The 22208-nt window shown below is 35.2% G+C and overlaps 1 protein-coding gene across 3 annotated transcripts in view; it reads right to left on the bottom strand.

Moving 5' to 3' along the window:
- LOC128663707 (cytosolic purine 5'-nucleotidase-like) overlaps nt 1-22208 on the bottom strand; it is a 326364-nt gene that overhangs the window by 201138 nt on the left and 103018 nt on the right. For 2 of the 3 annotated variants that reach the window (XM_053718154.1, XM_053718155.1), the window contains exons 1-3: nt 11219-11481; nt 3722-3795; nt 981-1098 (exon numbers count right to left, since the gene is read on the bottom strand). In XM_053718154.1, the coding sequence (XP_053574129.1) occupies nt 981-1098; nt 3722-3795; nt 11219-11343 (317 nt within the window). In that variant the 5' untranslated portion in view covers nt 11344-11481. Of the gene's footprint in view, nt 1-980; nt 1099-3721; nt 3796-11218; nt 11482-22208 lie in introns of those variants that run through there. The other variant, XM_053718156.1, reaches the window with a different exon arrangement.

Raw genomic sequence — 22208 nt, 5'->3', positions numbered from 1 at the left:
GCTAAAATTTACTTTATTATTATTATTTGAGGGACCTTACAATAATGATAAGACATCTTTGATAATCTTTTTAGAGCATAGAGTTTTAGATCATTGGAGCTAAATGAATACAAATTATCTGAAACATTTCAAACACCATACAACTGACAGAGCACTTTATGAATAACGAGCACGCATTGTCTGAAGGCTGCAGCAGGAGTGCACACACAGAGCCAGATAACAAGTGGATCTAGCATTTGATTTTTTAATTAAAAAAAATTGCACTAGGCAGTTTTGGGGCTTTAAAGTTGGTGGGAGTGGGGTGTTAGAAAAAAAAAAAAAACAACAGCACTGAAAAGTGCCTTTTCATTGCGGTCTATGGGATTTGTGTGTTCTCATAGACCGCAATGTAAATATATATGTATATGCTTTTATATATATATATATATATATATATATATATATATATATATATATATATATATATATTTATTTATTATGTGTTTATATGTGTATATACACATATTAACACATAAATATATATATATATATATATACATAATATTACATATATATTCATATACATATATATTTAAAAATGTTGCCCACCACTGCACTACTTACCCCCTTCGCTGAGCGAGGTTTGAGTGAAGGTTTACCTTACCATTAATATCAGCTCCTGATTTGTGAGAAATTAATAATTCAGTGTAATTTTTGTATTTTTGTTATTAACATCTGATGATCGTATTGCAGTTGAGTACAAGTTTAATTGTTTAAAAATAGGATTTAATCTATGCTATATTTATTATTATTCATAAAAACAATCAAGTTAGTTAACCATATCTATCTATCTATCTATCTATCTATCTATCTATCTATCTATCTATCTATCTATCTATATTGCCTATAAGCCTGTCACATTCTGCATCAGCAGTGCACAAATACATCACTGTATCATACTGAACCCACCTACCTATCCACATCATTATATAACCACTGACCTTGTAGGAAAAGAGGGGTCATATTTATATTCCACAATTTCATGAGGGTAACCAATGGAGACCAGTCTATCCAACAGCAGCTCAAACGCAAGTTCTTCATGGTCTGGGGACCGGTACACTGGGGATAAAGGAGAATGACAAAGGTCACTGTGGGCTTGGAAATAAATGGTATAATGAGACATAGTAAGATTATAAGGCATGATAGCTTTGGGCACTAGATCGTATGACATATCTAAGACTATACTATACTATATTATACTATAATAATATATTATACTATACTATATTGTACTATACTATACTATATTATTCTATACTATATTATACTATACTTTACTATACTATATTATTCTATACTATATTATTCTATATTATACTATATATTACTATACTATTCAATACTATATTATACTATACTATATATTACTATACTATATTATACTATATTATTCTATACTATATTATACTATACTATATTATAATATACAATACTATATTATACTATACTATATTATACTATACAATACTATATTATATTATACTATACTATATTACACTATACTATATCATACTATACCATATTATACTATACTATATTATACTATACTATATTATACTATACAATACTATATTATACTATACTATACATTACTATATTATTCTATACTATATTATACTATACTATACAATACTATATTATACTATACAATACTATACTATACAATACTATATCATACTATACTATACTATATTATACTATACAATACTATATCATACTATATTATAATATACTATACTATATTATACTATACTATGCAATACTATATTATACTATATTATACTATACTATATTATACTATACAATACTATATTATACTATACAATACTATATTATACTATACTATACATTACTATATTATTCTATACTATATTATACTATACTATACAATACTATATTATACTATACAATACTATACTATACAATACTATATCATACTATACTATATTATACTATACAATACTATATCATACTATATTATATTATACTATACTATATTATACTATACTATGCAATACTATATTATACTATATTATACTATACTATATTATACTATACAATACTATACTATACTATATTATACTATACTATACTATATTATACTATACTATATTATATTATACTATACTATATTATACTATACTATGCAATACTATATTTTACTATACTATATATTACTATACTATGCAATACTATATTATACTATACTATATTATACTATACAATACTATACAATACTATATTATACTATACTATATTATACTATACTATACTATATTATATTATACTATACTATATTATACTATACTATACTATATTATATTATACTATACTATACTATACTATACTATATTATACTATACTATGCAATACTATATTTTACTATACTATGCAATACTATGCTCTACTAAAGGGTTGTTACAACTGCTCCTAATGGGAGATTTGTATGCAGTCTTGAAATAAGCTAACATACTGGGTGAGTTGGAAAATGTTGTCAGTGCATTATCACCTTGATTACTACAATCATGTTTTACTATTATAAGGGTTAAAATTGAATTGTGCTTGGGTGAAATTAAATTTTAAAAAGGAGCATTTTTGCATAATACTTCCATTAACAAAAAAATGCTTCTAGTAAAAGTTATTACTGTTTTTCAGCGGCTTACGCACATATGGTTTAAGTGCCCGTGCACCAGCATTCAAAAACCAAACCTTCTCAGAGAGTCAGCAGTGACTCATATGACACAATTTAAGCCTTCTCTGACACAATACACACCACTGTCAGCTATCTGAGCAGGCACAGAATTTAAACCCGATCATCCTATCATGCATAGCATATGCGCATATGCCCCTGAAACAGTAATTACTTTGACTAGAAGCATTTTTGCTAATGGAGTATATTGCAAAAATGCTTATATTTAAAATTAAAAGGCATCCATGTATATTTTTACTTTCTATCCCTTTAAAATTATAGTAAAAGTGGGCAAAATAGGGGTGGAACTACCACTGGTGGAGCAGGGCAATATCAGCCACTCTATAAATAGGTGTGTGTGCAGAATATGTACAAGCCTTTCACTAGTACAGGCTGCTGCAGGTGCATCTATATTCAAAATCATCACACAGAGCAGCATGTATATTATTACTATTGCTTACTACTGAGTTACCTTTGGGAGGGCCCAAACAAACATTTTGCACCAGGGCCCTCTGTTGAGTAAGTCCGGTACTGCAGCAAAATACATAATAAATGTATATTGCAAAGTTTGTTTTTACTAAACAATATTATTTTGAATGGTGCACTTTCTAGCTTTTTCTCACTAAAATTAAATATATTTTTGATGTAAGAGACGATTTTGTGTTTTTTGTTTTTTTTTCCCAGACATGTTTGTCTAACATTGGGAATTCACTACACAGGATGTAAATTATGACTGCATGTCTGTGCTTAGAGGCACATTAAAATACTTACTAACCATCACACTACAATTGACTCTTTCCTGCCATAGCTGTTTTTCTTTTTGCTCACTCTCTATGTTTGTTGTCTCTTTTTCCATTTGAATAAGATCTCTCTCCCAATACTTGCAAACCTATTTCTTTCCACCCCATTCATTGTGATCTTCATTCAACTTCCCCTCGTGCCCCATGATGACTGTGACATTATTTTCCCTCTCAGTGTCAGACATTAACTCACTGGCCAATGTGTAATCCATATCGAAGCCAAAACATTTTATCTTCTCCAAGGTTAAGCTCCTATTCACAAACACCCTGCAAAGAAAGACAATAGAATGATGTTATAACATATAAATGGCATTGTGCCCTTGTGCATAGTTGCTGGTTTATATTCACTGAGTATTCCTATACTTTTCCAATGAGGCCAATTTAGGGCTAGTTTACAAGTCGAGTGCTAAATATTGCTTGCGCGCAATTGATATTAGCGCTCCATTGAGTAATACCAGCGAACGCTAATGTGCGCTGGTATTACAAGTAAAGCGCAATGTGAATGCGAGCTTGCGTTCGCATTGCTAGGAAGCATTGCACTCATGAGAGCGCACTTTCATAGGCTCCAATGGGTGCCTCGTTCTGATACCATCAGAGACGGCACAGAACCTAACAGCAGCGATTGCAGAATTTTTAAATATATATGCTTATAATTTTATATATATATATATATATATCCTCCATGTGTATCTGCACTCTCAATCTCCTCCAGTCATCAACCAGGGTGCCAGGTCAGTAATATTCACAGTATTTTCAAAATAGGACTGCACTCGCTGGATTTAAGCATAAAACTTATTTTATTTTATTGTGGTAACGTTTCGGAGTCCACAGACTCCTTCCTCAGACCAGTACCTACCTACTGGTCTGAGGAAGGAGTCTGTGGACTCCGAAACGTTACCACAATACTATATATATATATATATATATATATACAGTAAATATATTTATGTGTTAATATGTGTATCTACACATATAAACACATGAATATATATGTATATAAGCATATACATATATATTGACTTGGAACACATAGTTCCCATAGATCGAATGTAAAGTCACTTTTCAGTGCCGTTTTTTTCTAACACCCCACTCCCGCTAACTTTAAAGCCCCAAAACTGCCTAGTGCAGTTGTTTTTTATGTTAAAAAAATGGCTACATCTAATCTCTGGTTAATTTCAGAACGCAAATTGCTCCTGCAAGCTTGCGGTAGCAATAACCAGCCACTTGTGATGGCTGGTTGTTTATCGTGCTCCAGGAAACGGCCAAATCTGCCCATTTTCAGGAGTGCGATAATTTATCACTCCACTTGTAATCTGGCACTTAATTTTTGAGAATGCAAAAAGGCTCTTCCAAGTAAATGCTATTTGGCAAAAAAATAACTTTTATTCCAAACTTTTAAAATATTGTTCTTTTAGTAAAAATTGGCTAAGCTCTCTGAGATGATTTAAAAATCCTGTAAACAGAACCCTAAACAAACAGAAAAAAATGTATGCAAAAAAATTATGCTTATAGAAGATGTCCCTTATTTGGGGTTTGAAAAAGGCAGAAAACGTTACCATCTAAAAGATTTTAAGTAATTTTAAAGGGACGCTAAAGTCAAAATTAAACTCTCATTAAAACTATTTCCAATGTATTCCTATTATCAAAATCAGGTTTATTTTGATTGGCTAATGACTATCGTATGATACAGGGGGGCAGGGAAAATGGATGTAATTTTGACATTTTTCAGAAAAATAATCTACTGCTCATTTAAAATCAAAGGCTGTTATTACATTGTGTTTTGTATTGTGCATTTGTTAAATATGCAATTCTACTGTAACTATAAAAGGTTGGAAAAAAAAAAGTTTAATAGCATTTACTAGGAAGAGACTAGAGTCTAGTGCACCAAACGCAATCCTCCATTTCATATTTTGTATTCTGGAGATAGGTTGCACCAGGTAATCTAATACTTTTTTTTTGCTTTACCTGCAGTCTCATAGCTAATTACTTCATATAGTGCCAACTTTTTGCTAATTACATTTTTGCTAGAAACTTTACTAAACTACAAGTGAGCTCTATATACTCAGACAATCAAGGCTGCAATGTTACACTATGGTTGAGTAGATGTCTATCATGTACACACTGTCTGCCTCCAGTGTACAGTTTCTTAGTGCTATATTGTATCTGTATCACAGTGTCACTAAGTCACCCTGCAGGGGAACCACAGTCCTTATTATTTAATGATGTCACTATCATTTACACTTAAGAAATCTTCTGTAGCTTTATAAAGTACATTTTTACATAGATAAGACACTTCCTAGTCAAGCATGGAGACGATAGAGTAAGGGTGAATTTTAGATCATTGCCGAGTGTCTGCCCACCACAGATAAAGAAAAAGAAATCAAAGATTAGTGGGTACATTGCAGATGATAACGATGGAACCTCTCTCTGACCATTTTATATCATAATGTTATTATTTCTGAGTTTTAAAGGGAAAGGTCAAATTGAAATGTGCATGAGTGCTTTTCAATATAACACAGAAGCATTTTTTTTCAATATACTTTCATGAGCAAAAATGCTTCTAGTAAAGGTTACTGCTGTTTTCAAAAGCATACACACATATGCTGCCTGTTTGCTGACGCGTTATAAATAATCAGCCATGACAAGTGGCTGATTACTGCTATAGCAATTAGCGCTCTGAAAATTAGCCAGAGATTAGATATCTGGTTAATTTTCTAGAAGTGCCCCAAATGCCCCTAAAATAGAGGGTTTTTTTTTTTTGTAAATACTGCACTAGGCAGTTTTAAAGGGTTAAGAATTGGAGGTGCTAGAAAAAAAACGGCACTGAAAAGTGCCCTTGTATTGCGGTCTATGGGAACTTTGTGTTCCCAGTAAATATATATGTGTATGCTTAAATACATATATATTTATGTGTTAATATGTGTACTGTATATACATATACACATATTAACTCTGTTCTTCCCTGAGCTATTTACCCCCTTTGCAGTGCTTAGGTTCTGTGCTGTGTCTGACAGCAACCGAACGAGGTTCCTATTGGAGCCTATGAAAGCGCACTCTCTGAGGTCGTGTTCGCATTGCACTTAACTCGTAATACCAGCGCACATTAGTGTGCACTGGTATTACTCAGTTGATTGCAAATATCGCTTTAGCAAAAGCGATATTTTGCACTCAACTCATAATCTGGTCTTAATGTGTTCCTAATTATCAATTTTATTTGCTTGAGTATGTGACATTTTGCTTTTTACAAATAACTTATTTAGCTTTATTTTGTCTTTTGAATTGGCTGCTTTTACCTAATAAAAAGAACACCTATACTGAAAAATTCAGTACCTCAATACTGGCTACAGAAAAGCTTTCCAAACAAGAGACAGCAACAGAAATGTACCTTCCTTTGGGGTTGCCCAGCTGCTTGCCTGACTGCCTGAGCACATTGTTCCTTTAACTACATTGTCTGCCAGAGTTTTATCGTATGATGTAGTAAATTCTTGAAATCTTTTGTCAGTCAAGGATTTATAGGAATAATGTGCTCAGGGAAGTAGTTGATGAGTGTTTGTTCTATCAGTGATGCTACAGGAACACCCTTTCAAATGGGCTAGACTCACTTTCTCTCTCCCATCCTTCACAGGGAATCAGATTTCTGCTGCGGCCATTTATATATTTTGTCCTATATTTTATTATTAAGAAAAATAGTCCTCAAGAGGCAGATCTAGGGAGTGCTAACAATCTCAGTCACTGTCGTAGAACCCCCAATTCTTAATAGGACACTGTACTGTAAATTGTACTCCCTTAGTGTGTTCTCAATGACTCTAGCTGCAGCATATTAAATATACCGGATAGTTCCTTTAGGTTTCATCTTGCTATTAAATATTGCTATTTGAAACCACCTCCCATAATTAAAATTTCAGTACCTAAGTAATGACCTTTGGTATAGAGGGAAATAGATAAGATCTGTTCATTCCACAGACGTGGCCTATTTGAATGTACATGTTCTTGAGAACACTAGGCGGTGGTTAAAATGATCAGAATCAGCTATTTCAAATTGAAAAATAAAGATAATGGAGGAATTTCCCATTAATTCAGTAGTCTGTCTCTAGTATAACAAATCATTGGAAACAAATTTTACACTACAATGTCCCTTTGAGGGTGTAATTAGTCATATTTGCAAGGCAGTTACTTTTTTACCGTGTTTTTTGCTCTAAGAGGACAACAAGAGAGATCTGTGAGGGCAAAGGTTAAAAAAGGGATATTCAACTCAAAATGTAATGTCCCATAGAGCACTAGATTACGAAGGGCTCACTAACTGTTGTGCACAATCGAAAAGGGGTTTATGGCGGCTCTTTGCTCGCATATTACAGGTTGAAAGTAAGCATGCTCACTTGAGCACAATTTAAGCAAAACAAAAGTACATTTAAAGATACATACATATTAAAACAATTAAACAATATGTTTAAAAAAATTGCAATAAAAGGTTGTAAGGGCTCAAAGATATGAGGTCTCAGGTGTTAGAAGAAGAAAAAAAAAGGTCTGCAAAGGGCATAGAGATACATACATATACATGTCTAAATATATATGTGTATGTATGTATGTATGTATGTATGTATGTATGTATATATATGTTTATCTGTGTGTACTGATGTAGTTATGTATTTTTGTATATATAATAAGCTTACATTCCTTCTTTTTTAAATAAAGATACCAAGAGAACAAAGAAAAATTGATAAGAGGAGTAAATTAGAAAGTTGCTTAAAATCGCATGCTCTATCTGAATCATGAAAGAAACAAATTGGGTTGCTATTCCTTTAAACTGCTGGGTATTACTACAGTAGCAGGTTACTGCTCACCATACTTTTGGTTTTACTTCTATACCTGCAGCTCTCTTTAAAGCCGCTCTCTTATTTTAACCCATTACAGGAGCAAGTTGGAAAAGCCTCTGGTCATACATCCCAGCATTTGTGGCTGAGACACAGGTGGTTGAAAGGAGCCCATCACCATTTTGTGGGTGGAGCTGTGTTTGGAGGGATCGTGTGGGCAGGAATGTGAGTGTTTCTGGATGGTTTGTGGGTGTGTCTGGGTAATTTTGGGTGTTTCTGGGTGTCCCATGGTGGGGTTAAGGGACAGTCTGTAAAGAGGAACATTTTACTCTCTCATAGGGACAGAGTTTAGAATCAGGGACTGTCCCTCTCAAAAAGGGACAGCTGGGAAGTCTGTCTGGTGCTTTTCACTATCTAAAAACGTGGAAAGTACCACAAGAGAGTAGTTTTAGTTGGTACTTTTTTGAAGCTTATAGGGCCATATTGCTAAAAAAAAAATTGTTATCTTATATATGAAAAAGCATCTGATGAACTCGATAAAAATATACAATTTGTTGTGTGAAAAGGTTTAAATAAAGCTGCTTAAATGTAAAGTGAAACAGGAAGTGTCTGATTGTGCGCATCTGGGTCCTGCAATTATATCGCTCATTGGCTGATAGGGACAGCTCCCACATAAAAAAATGCTTATTCATCACAAGAACATCAATTTTTCAAAAAACAAAAGTTCTGTATAATATATTTTGAAATATATTTCTTTTCAACAAATAATTGAGTACCATGTTCTTTTAAAGGGACACATAAGTCAAAATTAAAATTTCATGCTTCAGATAGAGCATTCAATTTAAAAAAAAATATCTTTCCAATATACTTACATTATGAAATAATTATGAATTTGTGCTTATTCTCCCAGTGTATTATGTATATATGATTCTGTAATTGGCTGATGGCTGTCACATTATACAGTGGGCAGGAAAATAAAAGCAATCTTTGAAATTCTTAGAAAAAAAAATCTACAGATAATTTGAAATGCAGAGTGCTATTGTATTGTCTTTTAATTGTGCATTTGTGGAGTATGCAGTTCTACTGTATTAAATGGTCCCTTAATAAAACAAATATATATTCCACTTGAGCATTTTATTTTCAAACATATTGACTTATTTTATTATGTTTCATGATAAACATACCCAATAGGCTTTTTAAGTGGTGTGTCACTGAATTGCAAAATAATACTCAGTTGCTAATTACATTACAAAATTAAATACTTTTAAAAATGCTGTGCATGCAAGTTTATTTGCTAATATATACAATGCATATATAAAAAAATACTTCAATGTTCCAGGCACTTGTTCACTTTAAAGGGACATGAAACCTCAAATTTTTCTTTCATGATTCAGATAGAGCATACAATTTTAAACAACTTTCCAATTTACTTCTATGTAATTTGCTCCATTTTTTTTGTATCCTTTGTTGAAAAACATACCTAGGTAGGCTCGGGAGGTTGGAGCTAGCTGCTGATTGGTAGCTGCACATAAATGCCAGTTTTCATTTGCTTACCGGTGTGTTCAGCTAGCTCCCAGTAGTGCATTTCTGCTCCTTCAATAAAGGATATCAATAGAATAAAGCAAAATTGATAATAGAAGTAAATAGGAAAGTTGTTTAAAATGTTGTGCAATTTCTGAATTATTAAAGAAAATCATTTGTTTTTCATGTCCCTTTAACCTATACTTCAGTAACAGAGGGCTGAGTGATAAAAATGTTTTTTTAATTAAAGGGGCACTGAACCCAAATTTTTTCTTTCATGATTCAGATAGAGCATAACATTTTAATAAACATTTTAATTTACTCCTATTATCAATTTTTCTTCGTTCTCTTGCTATCTTTATTTTAAAAGCAGGAATGTAAATCTTAGCAGCCAGCCCATTTTAGGTTCAGCACCATGGATAGCGCTTGCTTATTGGAGGCTTACATTTACTCACCAATAAGAAAGCATAACCCAGGTTCTCAACCAAAAATGGGCCGGCTCCTATGCATCACATTCCTGCTTTTTAAATAAAGATAGCAAGAGAACAAAGAAAAAATGATAATAGGAGTAAATTAGAAAGTTGCTTAACATTGCATGCTCTATCTGAATCATGAAAGAAAAAAATTGGGTTCAGTGTCCCTTTAAAGGAAATTACATTTAAGGTGTTACTTTTTAAAACAGGGGTTGACAAATCTGTTTAAAATGTAAGAGTCAGAAAGAATATTGAGGAGCCAGACAGTGGTATTTCTATATAGGTGTAAAATTCTAGGAGCCAGTGGCCAGCTTAGGAGCCGACCCATTTTTGGTTGAGAACCCTGGATAGCACTTGCTGACTGATGGCTACATTTAGCCACCAATCAGCAAATAGCACCCAGGTGCTGAGCCTACCTAGAAATGCTTTTTAACAAAGGAAACCTAAATAATGAATCAAATTAGATAATAGAAGTAAACTGGACCGTTGTTTAAAATTGTATTTTCTAACTGAATCATGAAAGAAAAAAAATTGAGTTTCCTGTCCCTTTAATTAATTGTCTTTAATATAAATGATGGAATTAACTTTTGATTTCAATATCCCTTTTACTTGCTAGAGATTATACAGGGATACATTTTAGCACAGGAAACAAATTCCTCACCATAAATCACTAGGGATTTTTTTTTCTGAGAAAAATATGTCCTGACGTTGTCAGCATCAATTTAAAATAGTCTTTAGTTGAGGAAATATTCCACTCATGTTTCTCAATACAAGATGAGTAAACTAGAGAACGATTCCTATATCTGCAGGAAAGTTTATTAAAGACCAAACATAACCTGTTCGGAAACATGACATTAACCCTCTGTGCTCCCCATCCCTCCTCACCTGTGCTGGTAATCCCTTTTCAGCAACCGGTAGTCATTATTAGTGTTTTCCTTGGATTTGATATGCAGTTCATGCAAATCACAGTCATCTGCGCCCACGGTGTGCTCTTTGCTGATGCTGCCCATGCCAACTTCTCTTTGCCAGTTGTGTGTTCAGCCCTTTGCCCAAACAGCTCTGAGTCCCATAACTGGAGCTCCCCACTCATATGTTTAAGGGCCTATCTTACTGGGCAGATAATGTTATCAGTAATGGACAGCCACTATCCCTTCCCTCTCTCTCTCCCTCCCTCCTACTACTGTTCCATCTGCCCCCTTAGCCCCCCTTTTCTCTTCTCCCTCCTGCTACTCATTCTCCTTCTGACACTCAATGACTTCTAAGAATTGAACGTACTGTCACATTCCCTCAATCTTACTAACGCTCATACCTACATTATCTATGTGAGATACTCTAGATGCATTCTCTCTCTTTCTGTCACTGCTGTGTTTATACATTAGTTGGTTCTCTCTTTCTTTTTATTTCTCTCTTTCTTTCTCTCTCTTCCTCTCTCTCTTTCTCTCTGTCATTATCTCTCTCTTTTTCTTTCATTCATTATTTCCTTCTCTTTCTCTCTCTTTATTTTCTGTCTCTCTCTTTGTCTCTTTCACTCTCTTTCTTTCCTCTCTCTCTTTCTCTAATACTTTATTTTCTCTCTCTCTCTCTCTCTCTCTCTCTCTCTCTCTCTCTCTCTCTCTCTCTCTCTCTCTCTCTTTCTTTCTTTCTTTCTTTCTTTCTTTTTCTTTCTCTCTTCTTTTTTTCTCTTTCTTTCTCTGTCTCTTCTTTCTTTCATTCCATCTTTCTTTATTTTTTTTTTCTCTCTCTCTCTCTCTCTCTCTCTCTCTCTCTCTCTCTCTCTCTCTCTCTCCTCCATCTCTCTCTCTCCCCCATATATCTCTCTCTCCCCCCATATCTCTCTCTCTCTCCCCCCCATCTCTCTCTCTCTCTCTCTCTCTCTCTCTCTCTCTCTCTCTCTCTCTCCCCCATCTCTCTCTCTCTCTCTCTCCCCCCCATCTCTCTCTCTCTCTCCCCCCATCTCTCTCTCTCTCTCTCCCCCATCTCTCTCTCTCTCTATCACTCACTCTTTCTCTCTCTCTCTCTCTCACTCTCACTCTCTCACTCTCACTCTCACTCTCTCTCTCAAAGTCAAGGCATTATGAAAAGATACGAGTCAGATTAATTTATTGTATGAAATATATATATATCTATCATCTTACTTTAAAAAAAAAAAAGCTAAATAAAATTTTGACAACTTTCCGAGTTGCACAGATGGTTTGTGATCCAGCTCGCAGAACTATTAATGCACGTCAGGATGAAGATGTAATAACAGAACTGTGTGTGGGATCAGTGCAGGAACATCAGTTTGAGGCTGCCGGCAGAATGAATGTGTAATGATAGAACATTGTGTGTGTGTGTAGAGGGTTTAGCATGGAAATAGCACAGTGAGAGTGCACAGGTGAAAATAATTACTTATCTTTGCAACGGATCATTACTATTCTAATGTATTAAAGGCACAGGAAACATCTTGAGATTTTTATATAAGATGTTTAGTTATGAGCAATGAAAAACTAAAGTGGGAAACTGCACTTACAGAGTGCTCTCTCAAACTCATGGGGTATCTAACGGAACATGAATTAGATAAACTCAAAGAAATTAATGAGGGTATTTCTTCTATTTGTGATGATTTGAAACAATATGAGGTTAATGAGGATTTTCAAAAATCTTACAAAAAAATTAAGGCTGAGGTGGAAAAGTTTGCACGTTTTATATCGGAAAGAAAAGAGCGCAAAATAGATAGAGACCTCAAAGATTATTCCTCTGAAAACATTTACTCATGGGGTAAAAATACTAATGTGAATTCTGATACAGATATATCTGAAAGAGAAGGTGATAGTACAGATGTAGAAGCATCCGATGGAGAATCTGTACCAAGACCTATTCTTAAAAATAGAATCAAGCCTCACAAAGTAAAGGATGCTAGTATCCCTTTAGGCGTAGAACTAGAAGGGGGCGTAAAAGCAAAACCCAGAACCAGGAGGCAAGTGAAATTCACACAAAAACCATCGTATCACAAGAAATAAACACCACTGAATTAAATATCATTAATCTCTCTAATTTAACTCTGACTCCAGAACAAATATCAGTCCTTAAAAAAGGCCTATCTTTCATACCCACACCACCATTTAATAAATTTGAGGCAATAAAAGATCTACACCTTTTCACTAGAAAGGTTCTGTTGAAAAAATATTTTAGTAACTCTGAGTATGACCAACTAAATGATGCTGACCGATTAGCCATCAGTGATTTAATATCACTGTTAGAGGAATCTATCAGTGATGTGGAAATTGAAAAGAACAACAGTTGGCGTTCCATTTTGAAGGCTAAATCAAAATTTGTACCTCCAAATAACACATCACATAGTGCACTAACTTTTCTTAATTTAGTGTGCCAAGACATTCTTCAGATTCAGGAACACGTAATAAATTCTAATTACAACCTAAGTAGAGAAGAAAGTCAGGCACTAAAACAATTAACTGAAATGAAAAATGTGCAGATTAAGGGTAGTGATAAGGGAGGCAATATTGTTATTTGGCCTGACACTATGTACCGAGAGGAAGCATTACGCCAACTAAACAATCCTATGAATTACAAGACTTTGTTGTGTAATCCTATGGACATGTTCTTAAACAGCTATAATAAACTGATAAATTCAGCTCTAACTGAAGGCCTAATTGATCAGAAAGAATTTAATTTCCTTGAGACCAAAAAACCCATAATTGCCACACTGTATTTATTACCGAAAATACACAAAGATGTTTCTAAGCCACCCGGAAGACCAATAGTCTCCGGGATAGGCTCCTTAACAGAGAAAGCAAGTAGATATATTGATGCCAGACTCAGATACATTGTGGAATCCCTTCCATCATATACAAGGGACACAATGCATCTTTTAAATAAAATAAATGATCTAAAATTAGATATGAATTCTTCATTGTTGGTAACATGTGATGTGGAGTCGCTCTACACGAGTATTAAAACTGAATGGGGATGTAGAGCGGTCTCTTACTATCTTGAGAAAAATACCAAAATGAGTCAGGAGGTCAAGGAGTTTATCCTAACATTATTGGAATTTGTTTTAACACACAATTTTTTCGTCTTTGACGACAAATTCTATTTACAAACTTGTGGTACGGCCATGGGCACTTGTTGTGCCCCAACATACGCTAACATATATCTGGGCTGGTGGGAGGAAACGGTGGTATTCCATGAGAACCACCAACATCTTACCCGTTACATATCCCACTGGTCCAGATATATAGATGACATATTTTTTGTATGGAATGGCCCGGAAGACCTCCTGACAGAATTCATAAGGATTCTCAATATTAATCCGTTTGGATTGTATCTGACCTCAACTGTAGAAAAATCTAAAGTGGAATTTTTAGATCTGTACATCCAAAAGTCTGATAATGCAATTATAACAAACGCATATAGAAAACCCACATCAACAAACAACATCCTACATGCTAGTAGTTATCATCACCCGAATACTATTAGAGGATTACCTATGGGGGAGTATATACGTTTGAGACGCAATTGTAGTACTATTGAGAATTTCAAAGAGTCAGCAAGAGACCTGAGACAGAGACTATTTGAACGTGGGTATTCGAGGAAATTATTGGCCAAGGCATATAATAATGCTTTACGCAAAGACCGTAAGGAGTTATTAACTCCCAAAGTTAAGACAAATGACACCCCCCTGAGGTTTATTACCACCTACTCACCAGTAAGTAATGAGATCACAAACATTTTGCAAACACATTGGCATGTCCTTACTCAGGACACCCTATTAAAACCATTGTTACCCAATAGGCCCTTGATAACATATAGGAGAGCTAATAATCTTCGTGACAAGTTGGTGAACAGTCACTATGATAGAAATGCCAAAAGAAATCCTAGTAACAAAGGGTCCTATGCGTGTGGGCACTGCAAAGTGTGCCAACATATGGTAAAAAAACAATCAATAGTGGATAGATTTGGTAAAACGTGGCCTATTAAAGAATACATCAATTGTCAGAGTACCAACGTGATTTACTGCTTATCATGCAGTTGCAATTTATTTTACGTTGGTATGACTACACGCTGCTTGGGCACACGTATGACCGAACATCTAAGCAATATAAGGACAGCCCAGAGAGATGTAGAAAAGAAAAAACAAATCACTAGTGTGGCTAAACACTTCCTACAGTCTCATAATGGGAATACCAATGTAATGAAATGTTGGGGTCTTGAAAAACTAAAACCAGGAATAAGAGGGGGTGAGACTGAACAAAGACTCCTTAAAATGGAAACTAAATGGGTCTTTAATCTGAACACGGTCATACCAAATGGTATGAATGAATTCAACAATTACTGGGTGTATATCTGAAATAACCAATAGCATCTACAGGTCATTTTTAATTTTTATAATCATCAGATTGATAATCTCTGTTCTATGATAGAGATGTGATATTACACATGACTATCGGTTCAGTTTTTTGTAAATCATAACTGATGATGTTTTTTGATACTATTCTATAAAATTAGCCACATTTTGTATGGCATGATAGAAGGAGTAATACGATAAGCTTTAAACTACTAAGAGCTATTACCTTTGGTATTCTGCCAGTTATACACAGTCTTCTAGAATCTATGGCTATTTCATATACAGTGGTTATGTATAGTATCGTAGATGAGGAAGTGAACATATCTCCAGGATGATATGTAGTTATAAAATAGAACAGATATAATGAACCTGATCAACTGTCCTATTTTGGGAGCTAATTTTGAGCTTCCACAGGGTCGAGGTTGGGGGTCTAGGATTTTTATAATTTCTTTTACTTTACATCCTGATATTTGTGTTTTTCCCTCGTCAAAAATTTAATTTTGACCTAAACAATTTCCACCATCTAGTATACATTGATGATTATTTCACGGAATGGTCATTTGTACAGTGAACTGTGTAACATTCAATGCCCCCATATACGAAGGGATAATGTTTTTTACTCCTTCCTATGCCTATAAGAGACTGATAAAGATTTTATGCTATATAGGTATAGTCTAGTATATGAAGGTGAAACACACAGAGATGTGCATAGGATTATATGTTTAAGTGTAATATTATGGTCTGCTGGTACTTATCGGATACGAATACAGATCTTTGTATGGATTTTACGTATCTAAACACAGAGTATTTCAAGCCCACAAAATACATAACTAACTACTTCGGGGATATAATATTAGTAACATTCCTATGTCTCCACAAATCTGCACACAGTTTAAAGTCATCATTATTACGATCGATTTGGATGATGGATTTTTTCATGGATGCATTGGGGTTTAAACTATCTGAGGTTAAGTAGTCATAGTATGCAGATTTCACAGAGTCCGATATTACACCAATGACAAAGCGTGTGGTATTGCTCCAATCAGATGGAGACTTTCTTACGGACGTGAATCATGCAGTTTAATCCACCACTGGCAAGGTGAATTGCTCTACTCCAATCGGATGAATACTTTCGTATGGGCGTGAACTAAGCCCGTAACCGATTGGTGGACATGAAGGTGGAACCTGGGAAAGATCCCGGATTGGCTACTAACCGGTATTCTGGGGAGATATTAAGCTCCGAATATCGGAGCCTCGGCTTACTATTTTTAGACTTGGAATGTGAAACATTGACAAAGGCTTTTTAATAGCCGAAACGCGTTTGTACAGCACGTTCTCTATCGGCTCATCCTATCACTCCAGCCACCTGATGCCGACGCTTCCAGTTATCGGCCAGGAAACAGAGGAGTGTTAGGAGGGCCAACTTTGCTTTTATTTTAGTTTAATAGGTGGTTGTGGGTAGCATAATTTAACCACTAGGGATGTTGATCCTGGTTTTACTTAATAATAATAAAGTATGAATGCTTTTATTTTATTTCTCAAATTAGAGTGAGAGTGAGTGCTACAGTAACCCCTTACTTTCCTGTCCCCTTGTTCCTTATATAGATTTGAGGGGTAGCACCGGAATTTTATAATTCCTATCTCATCTATCATTACAGTGTAGTGCCAGTTTGTCTTTCTTTTTGTTCCTAGCAATGAAAAACTTTGCAATATAGTTTTATTGTTTATTTTGGTCCCTTGTTATGTAATTTAGCTCTGAAAATTAAGCAATTTCTAATTTTCAGAACATAAAATGCACCCTGGTGACTGCTCAATGCTAACTCTGCTACATATCTCACAACTGCAAAACAAAGTACTTTATACTATTGAAAAACAATTGCAGTAAAAAGGATGTTAATCTGTTTTAAATAAACATTAAGACTCGGCTGATAAGTTATTCTATAGCAACACAACAGAAATGTCTTGTAATTACAAGGTGTGCGCTACCCCTTTTAAGTTGCAGGTTAAAGCTAGCATTTGTCTCTAAGGCCAAACAATTGTGTTTTTAAAATATTATTGTTCTACATCTTAAAGGGATACTAAACTCATTTTTTTTCTTTTATAAGCATGCAATTATAAGTATTTTCTAATCTACTCCTATTATCACATTTTCTTCGTTCTCTTGATATCTTTATTTGAAAAACGCAGGAATGAAAGTTTAGGAGCCGACCCATTTTTGGTTCAGCACCCTGGTTAGCACTTGCTGATGGGTGGTTACATTTAGCCACCAATCAGCAAGCGCTACCCAGGTGCTGAACCTAAAATGGGCTGGTCCTAAGCTTTCATTCATGTAAATAAAGATACAAAGAGAACGAAGATAAATTGATAATAGGAGTAAATTAGAAAGTTCCTTAAAATTACTGCTCTATCTGAATCATGAAAGAAAAAAATTGGGTTTAGCATCTCTTTAACACACCTCAATCACTATCCGAGAGACCTGAGTAGGAACTACCAAATTATAAATAATGTTCTCAGAGATCAAGCAGTAAGTTGTTCTTTAGAGTACAATTAGTAATGTGTATTGTCCCGGCTGTGGTCGTTAGCTGATTGTAATTAGTGGCATCATCCACACCGCTACTGCCACTGTGTGCTCCTTAGGGTCTCTTCTGAAAAAGGTACATTCTGGTCTAAATTTAAATGCACATAGATGAATTACATCTTTGGATAGAAACAAATTTACAATATACATGTATTGGCAAAAATGCTTCTTGTAAAAGTTATTACTGTTTTAGTGGTAGCATTTTTCTCTGCATGTGCATGTTAAGCATAATTAGATATTCTCAGTGCACCAGCATTTTAAATACTGCAGCTGCTCAGAGTGCCAGTGGGGCTCGTATCATGTCAGCAATGAATAAATTGAGTCATTAGAAGATAGTACAAGCACCTTAGGCTCTCAGAGAAAGTGTTGTGTTTAAAATCCTGGTGCACTGTGCATACTTAAAGGGACAGTCTACACCAGAATTTTTATTGTTTTAAAAGATAGATAATCCCTTTATTACCCATTTCCCAGTTTTGCATAACCAACACAGTTATATTAATAAACTTTTAACCTCTGTGATTATCTTGTATCTAAGCCTCTGCAAACTGCCCCTTTATTTCAGTTCTTTTGATAAACTTGCAGTTTAGCCAATCAGTGCTGGCTCCCAGGTAACTTCATGTGCATGAGCACAGTGTTATCTATATGAAACACATGAACTAACACCCTCTAGTGGTGAAAAACTGTTAAAATGCATTCTGAAAAGAGGTGGCCTTCAAGGTCTAAGAAATTAACATATGAACCTCCTAGGTTAAACTTTCAACTAAGAATACCAAAAGAACAAAGCAAAATTGGTGATAAAAGTAAATTGGAAAATTGTTTAAAATTACATGCCATATCTGAATCATGAAAGTTTATTTTGGACTAGACTGTCCCTTTAAATATGCTTTTGAAACAGCTATAGTTTTTATTAGAAGCATTTTTGCTAATACATGTATATTGCAAAAATGCATAAACGCGGGTTCCAATTTTGGCTGGAATGTCCCTTTAAGCATCAGAGTGTCAGCCCTTTTACTAAGCTTCAGACTATCAGTCTTTTTCACCAAGCTTCAAAATGTAAGCCCTTCTAACAAGCTTCAGTGTGTCAGTAATTCTGTCAAGCTTGATGGCATCAATAGTGCCAAGCTGCAAGTCGTGTCTGTGTAAACTTCAGAGCAGCAGTTCATCTGTTAGTGTCTGCTCTTGTTACAAACTTTTAGAGTGTCAGTTCTTTTGTCAACCTGTACAGCCTCAGCTCATCTGCCACTACCTGCTATGAATGTCAGTCTTCTGTCTGTGAGTTGTAACTGAAGCTTATCTGCCAAGTTCTTCCTTTGTCAAGTTAAAGGGACATAATACTCATATACTAAATCGCTTGAAAGTGATGCAGCATAACTGTAAAAAGCTGACAAGAAAATATCACCTGAGCATCTCTATGTAAAAAGGAAGATATTTTACCTCAACTTTTCTTTAGCTCACCAGAGTAAGTGCTGTGTAAACAATTATACTTCAGCTGCTGTCCAGATGCGCGTTGAAGAAAAAAACAAAAAAACAATAGCCAATCAGCATCTGCAGTGCCGAGCTACTGCGTTGCCTTTACTGTGATCTTATGAGATTCCACTGAAATCTCATGAGATTTCATAGAACTTACTTAAAGGGACACTGAACCGAAATCTTTTCTTTCACGATTCAGATGGCGCATGCATTTTTAAGCAACTTTCTAATTTACTCCTATTATCATTTTTTTCTTCGTTCTCTTGCTTTCTTTGGGCGCAATCCGATAAAGATCGTAGTTTGCGGCGCAAGCGAGGGAACCCCCGCTGCCCGCAGTTTCAGCTCGCAACTAGAGCTATCTTATATAAGGCGCCGTCAGAGGCTAAAGTGCCGTAAGTCTCACAAACCAGCGATGTCGAGAAATCTGCGTAAGTACAAATTTCTGGAGTCGCCAGTGACTTACGGCACTTTAGAAACTGCCGGCGCCTACAAAACCTGAATAAGTTATTAAATCTCCCGTACTGTCTAACACGCCTCCCTAACATAGCCCGACACGGCTAACACTCTATCCGCTATCCCCCCTCACTATCCTAACAATAAAAATGTATTAACCCCTAAACCGCCGCTCCCGGACCCCGCCGCCAGCTAATAAAGTTATTAGCCACTAAACCGCCGCTCCTGGACCCCGCCGTCAGCTATATTAAATCTATAACCCCCTAATGTGAGCCCCTACCCCGCCGCCATCTACCTTACCTACCCCCTAAAGTGAGCCCCAACCCCGCCCCCATCTACCTTACCTACCCCCTAAAGTGAGCCCCTACCCCGCCGCCATCTATCTTACCTACCCCCTAAAGTGAGCCCCTTAGACCGCCGCCATCTATTTTAAAAATATTAACCCCTAATTTAATCCCCCTACACCGCTGTCAGCTATATTAACTATATTAACCCTAATTATATTAGGGTTAATATAGTTAATATAGTTATTATATTATATATATTAACTATATTAACCCTAATTATATTAGGGTTAATATAGTTAATATAGTTATTATATTATATATATTAACTATATTAACCCTAATTATATTAGGGTTAATATAGTTAATATCATTATTATATTATATATATATTAAGTATAATAACCCTATCTAACTCTAACACCCCTAACTAAATTCTTATTAAAATAAATCTAATTAATATTAATATTATTAATTAAAATATTCCTATTTAAATCTAAATACTTACCTATAAAATAAACCCTAAGATAGCTACAATGTAATTAATAATTAAATTGTAGCTATTTTAGGGTTTATATTTATTTTACAGGTAACTTGGTATTTATTTTAACTAGGTACAATAGCCTACACTATCAATAAATTAAATAAACTACAAATATCTAAACTAAAATACAATTAAATAATCTAAACTAAATTACAAAAAAAAAACCCCACTAAATTACAAAAAATAAAAAAAAATTACAAGATTTTTAAGCTAATTACACCTATTCTAAGCCCCCTAATAAAATAATAAAGCCCCCCAAAATAAAAAAATTTCCCTACCCTATTCTAAATTAAAAAAGTTTAAAGCTCTTTTACCTTACCAGCCCTTAAAAGGGCCTTTTGCGGGGCATGCCCCAAATAATTCTGCTCTTTTGCATTTAAATAAATATACAATACCCCCCCAACATTACAACCCACCACCCACATACCCCTATTCTAAACCCACCCAAACCCCCCTTAAAAAAACCTAACACTACCCCCCTGAAGATCTCCCTACCTTGTCTTCACCCAGCCGGGCCGAACTCTTCATCCGATCCGGGCGATGTCCAATCAAGCGGCAGTGAAGTCTTCTTCCATCCGGGCGATGTCTTCAATCAAGCAGCAGTGAAGTCTTCTTCCATCCGGCGATGTCTTCAATCAAGCGGCAGTGAAGTCTTCTTCCATCCGGCGATGTCTTCTTCCATCCGGCGATGTCTTCAAGCAAAGCGGCATCTTTAATCTTCTTTCTTCGCTCCTCCGCAGTGATTCAATCAGTCAATCAGATTTTTCTACCTTAATTCCGATTGGCTGATAGAATCCTATCAGCCAATCGGAATTCGACGGACGCCATCTTGGATGACTTCATTTAAAGGAACCTCATTTGTCGGGAAGTCGTCGTGCCGGATGGATGCTCCGCGGCGGAGGAGCGAAGAAAGAAGATTGAAGATGCCACTTTGCTTGAAGACATCGCCGGATGGAAGAAGACTTCACTGCTGCTTGATTGGACATCGCCTGGATCGGATGAAGAGTTCGGCCCGGCTGGGTGAAGACAAGGTAGGGAGATCTTCAGGGGGGTAGTGTTAGGTTTTTTTAAGGGGGGTTTGGGTGGGTTTAGAATAGGGGTATGTGGGTGGTGGGTTGTAATGTTGGGGGGGGTATTGTATATTTATTTAAATGCAAAAGAGCAGAATTCTTTGGGGCATGCCCCGCAAAAGGCCCTTTTAA

The sequence above is a fragment of the Bombina bombina genome, chromosome 6, assembly GCF_027579735.1.
Source record: "Bombina bombina isolate aBomBom1 chromosome 6, aBomBom1.pri, whole genome shotgun sequence".
In the NCBI taxonomy this organism is placed as follows: Eukaryota; Metazoa; Chordata; class Amphibia; order Anura; family Bombinatoridae; genus Bombina; species Bombina bombina.
This window is presented reverse-complemented; position numbering and strand designations above follow the sequence as displayed.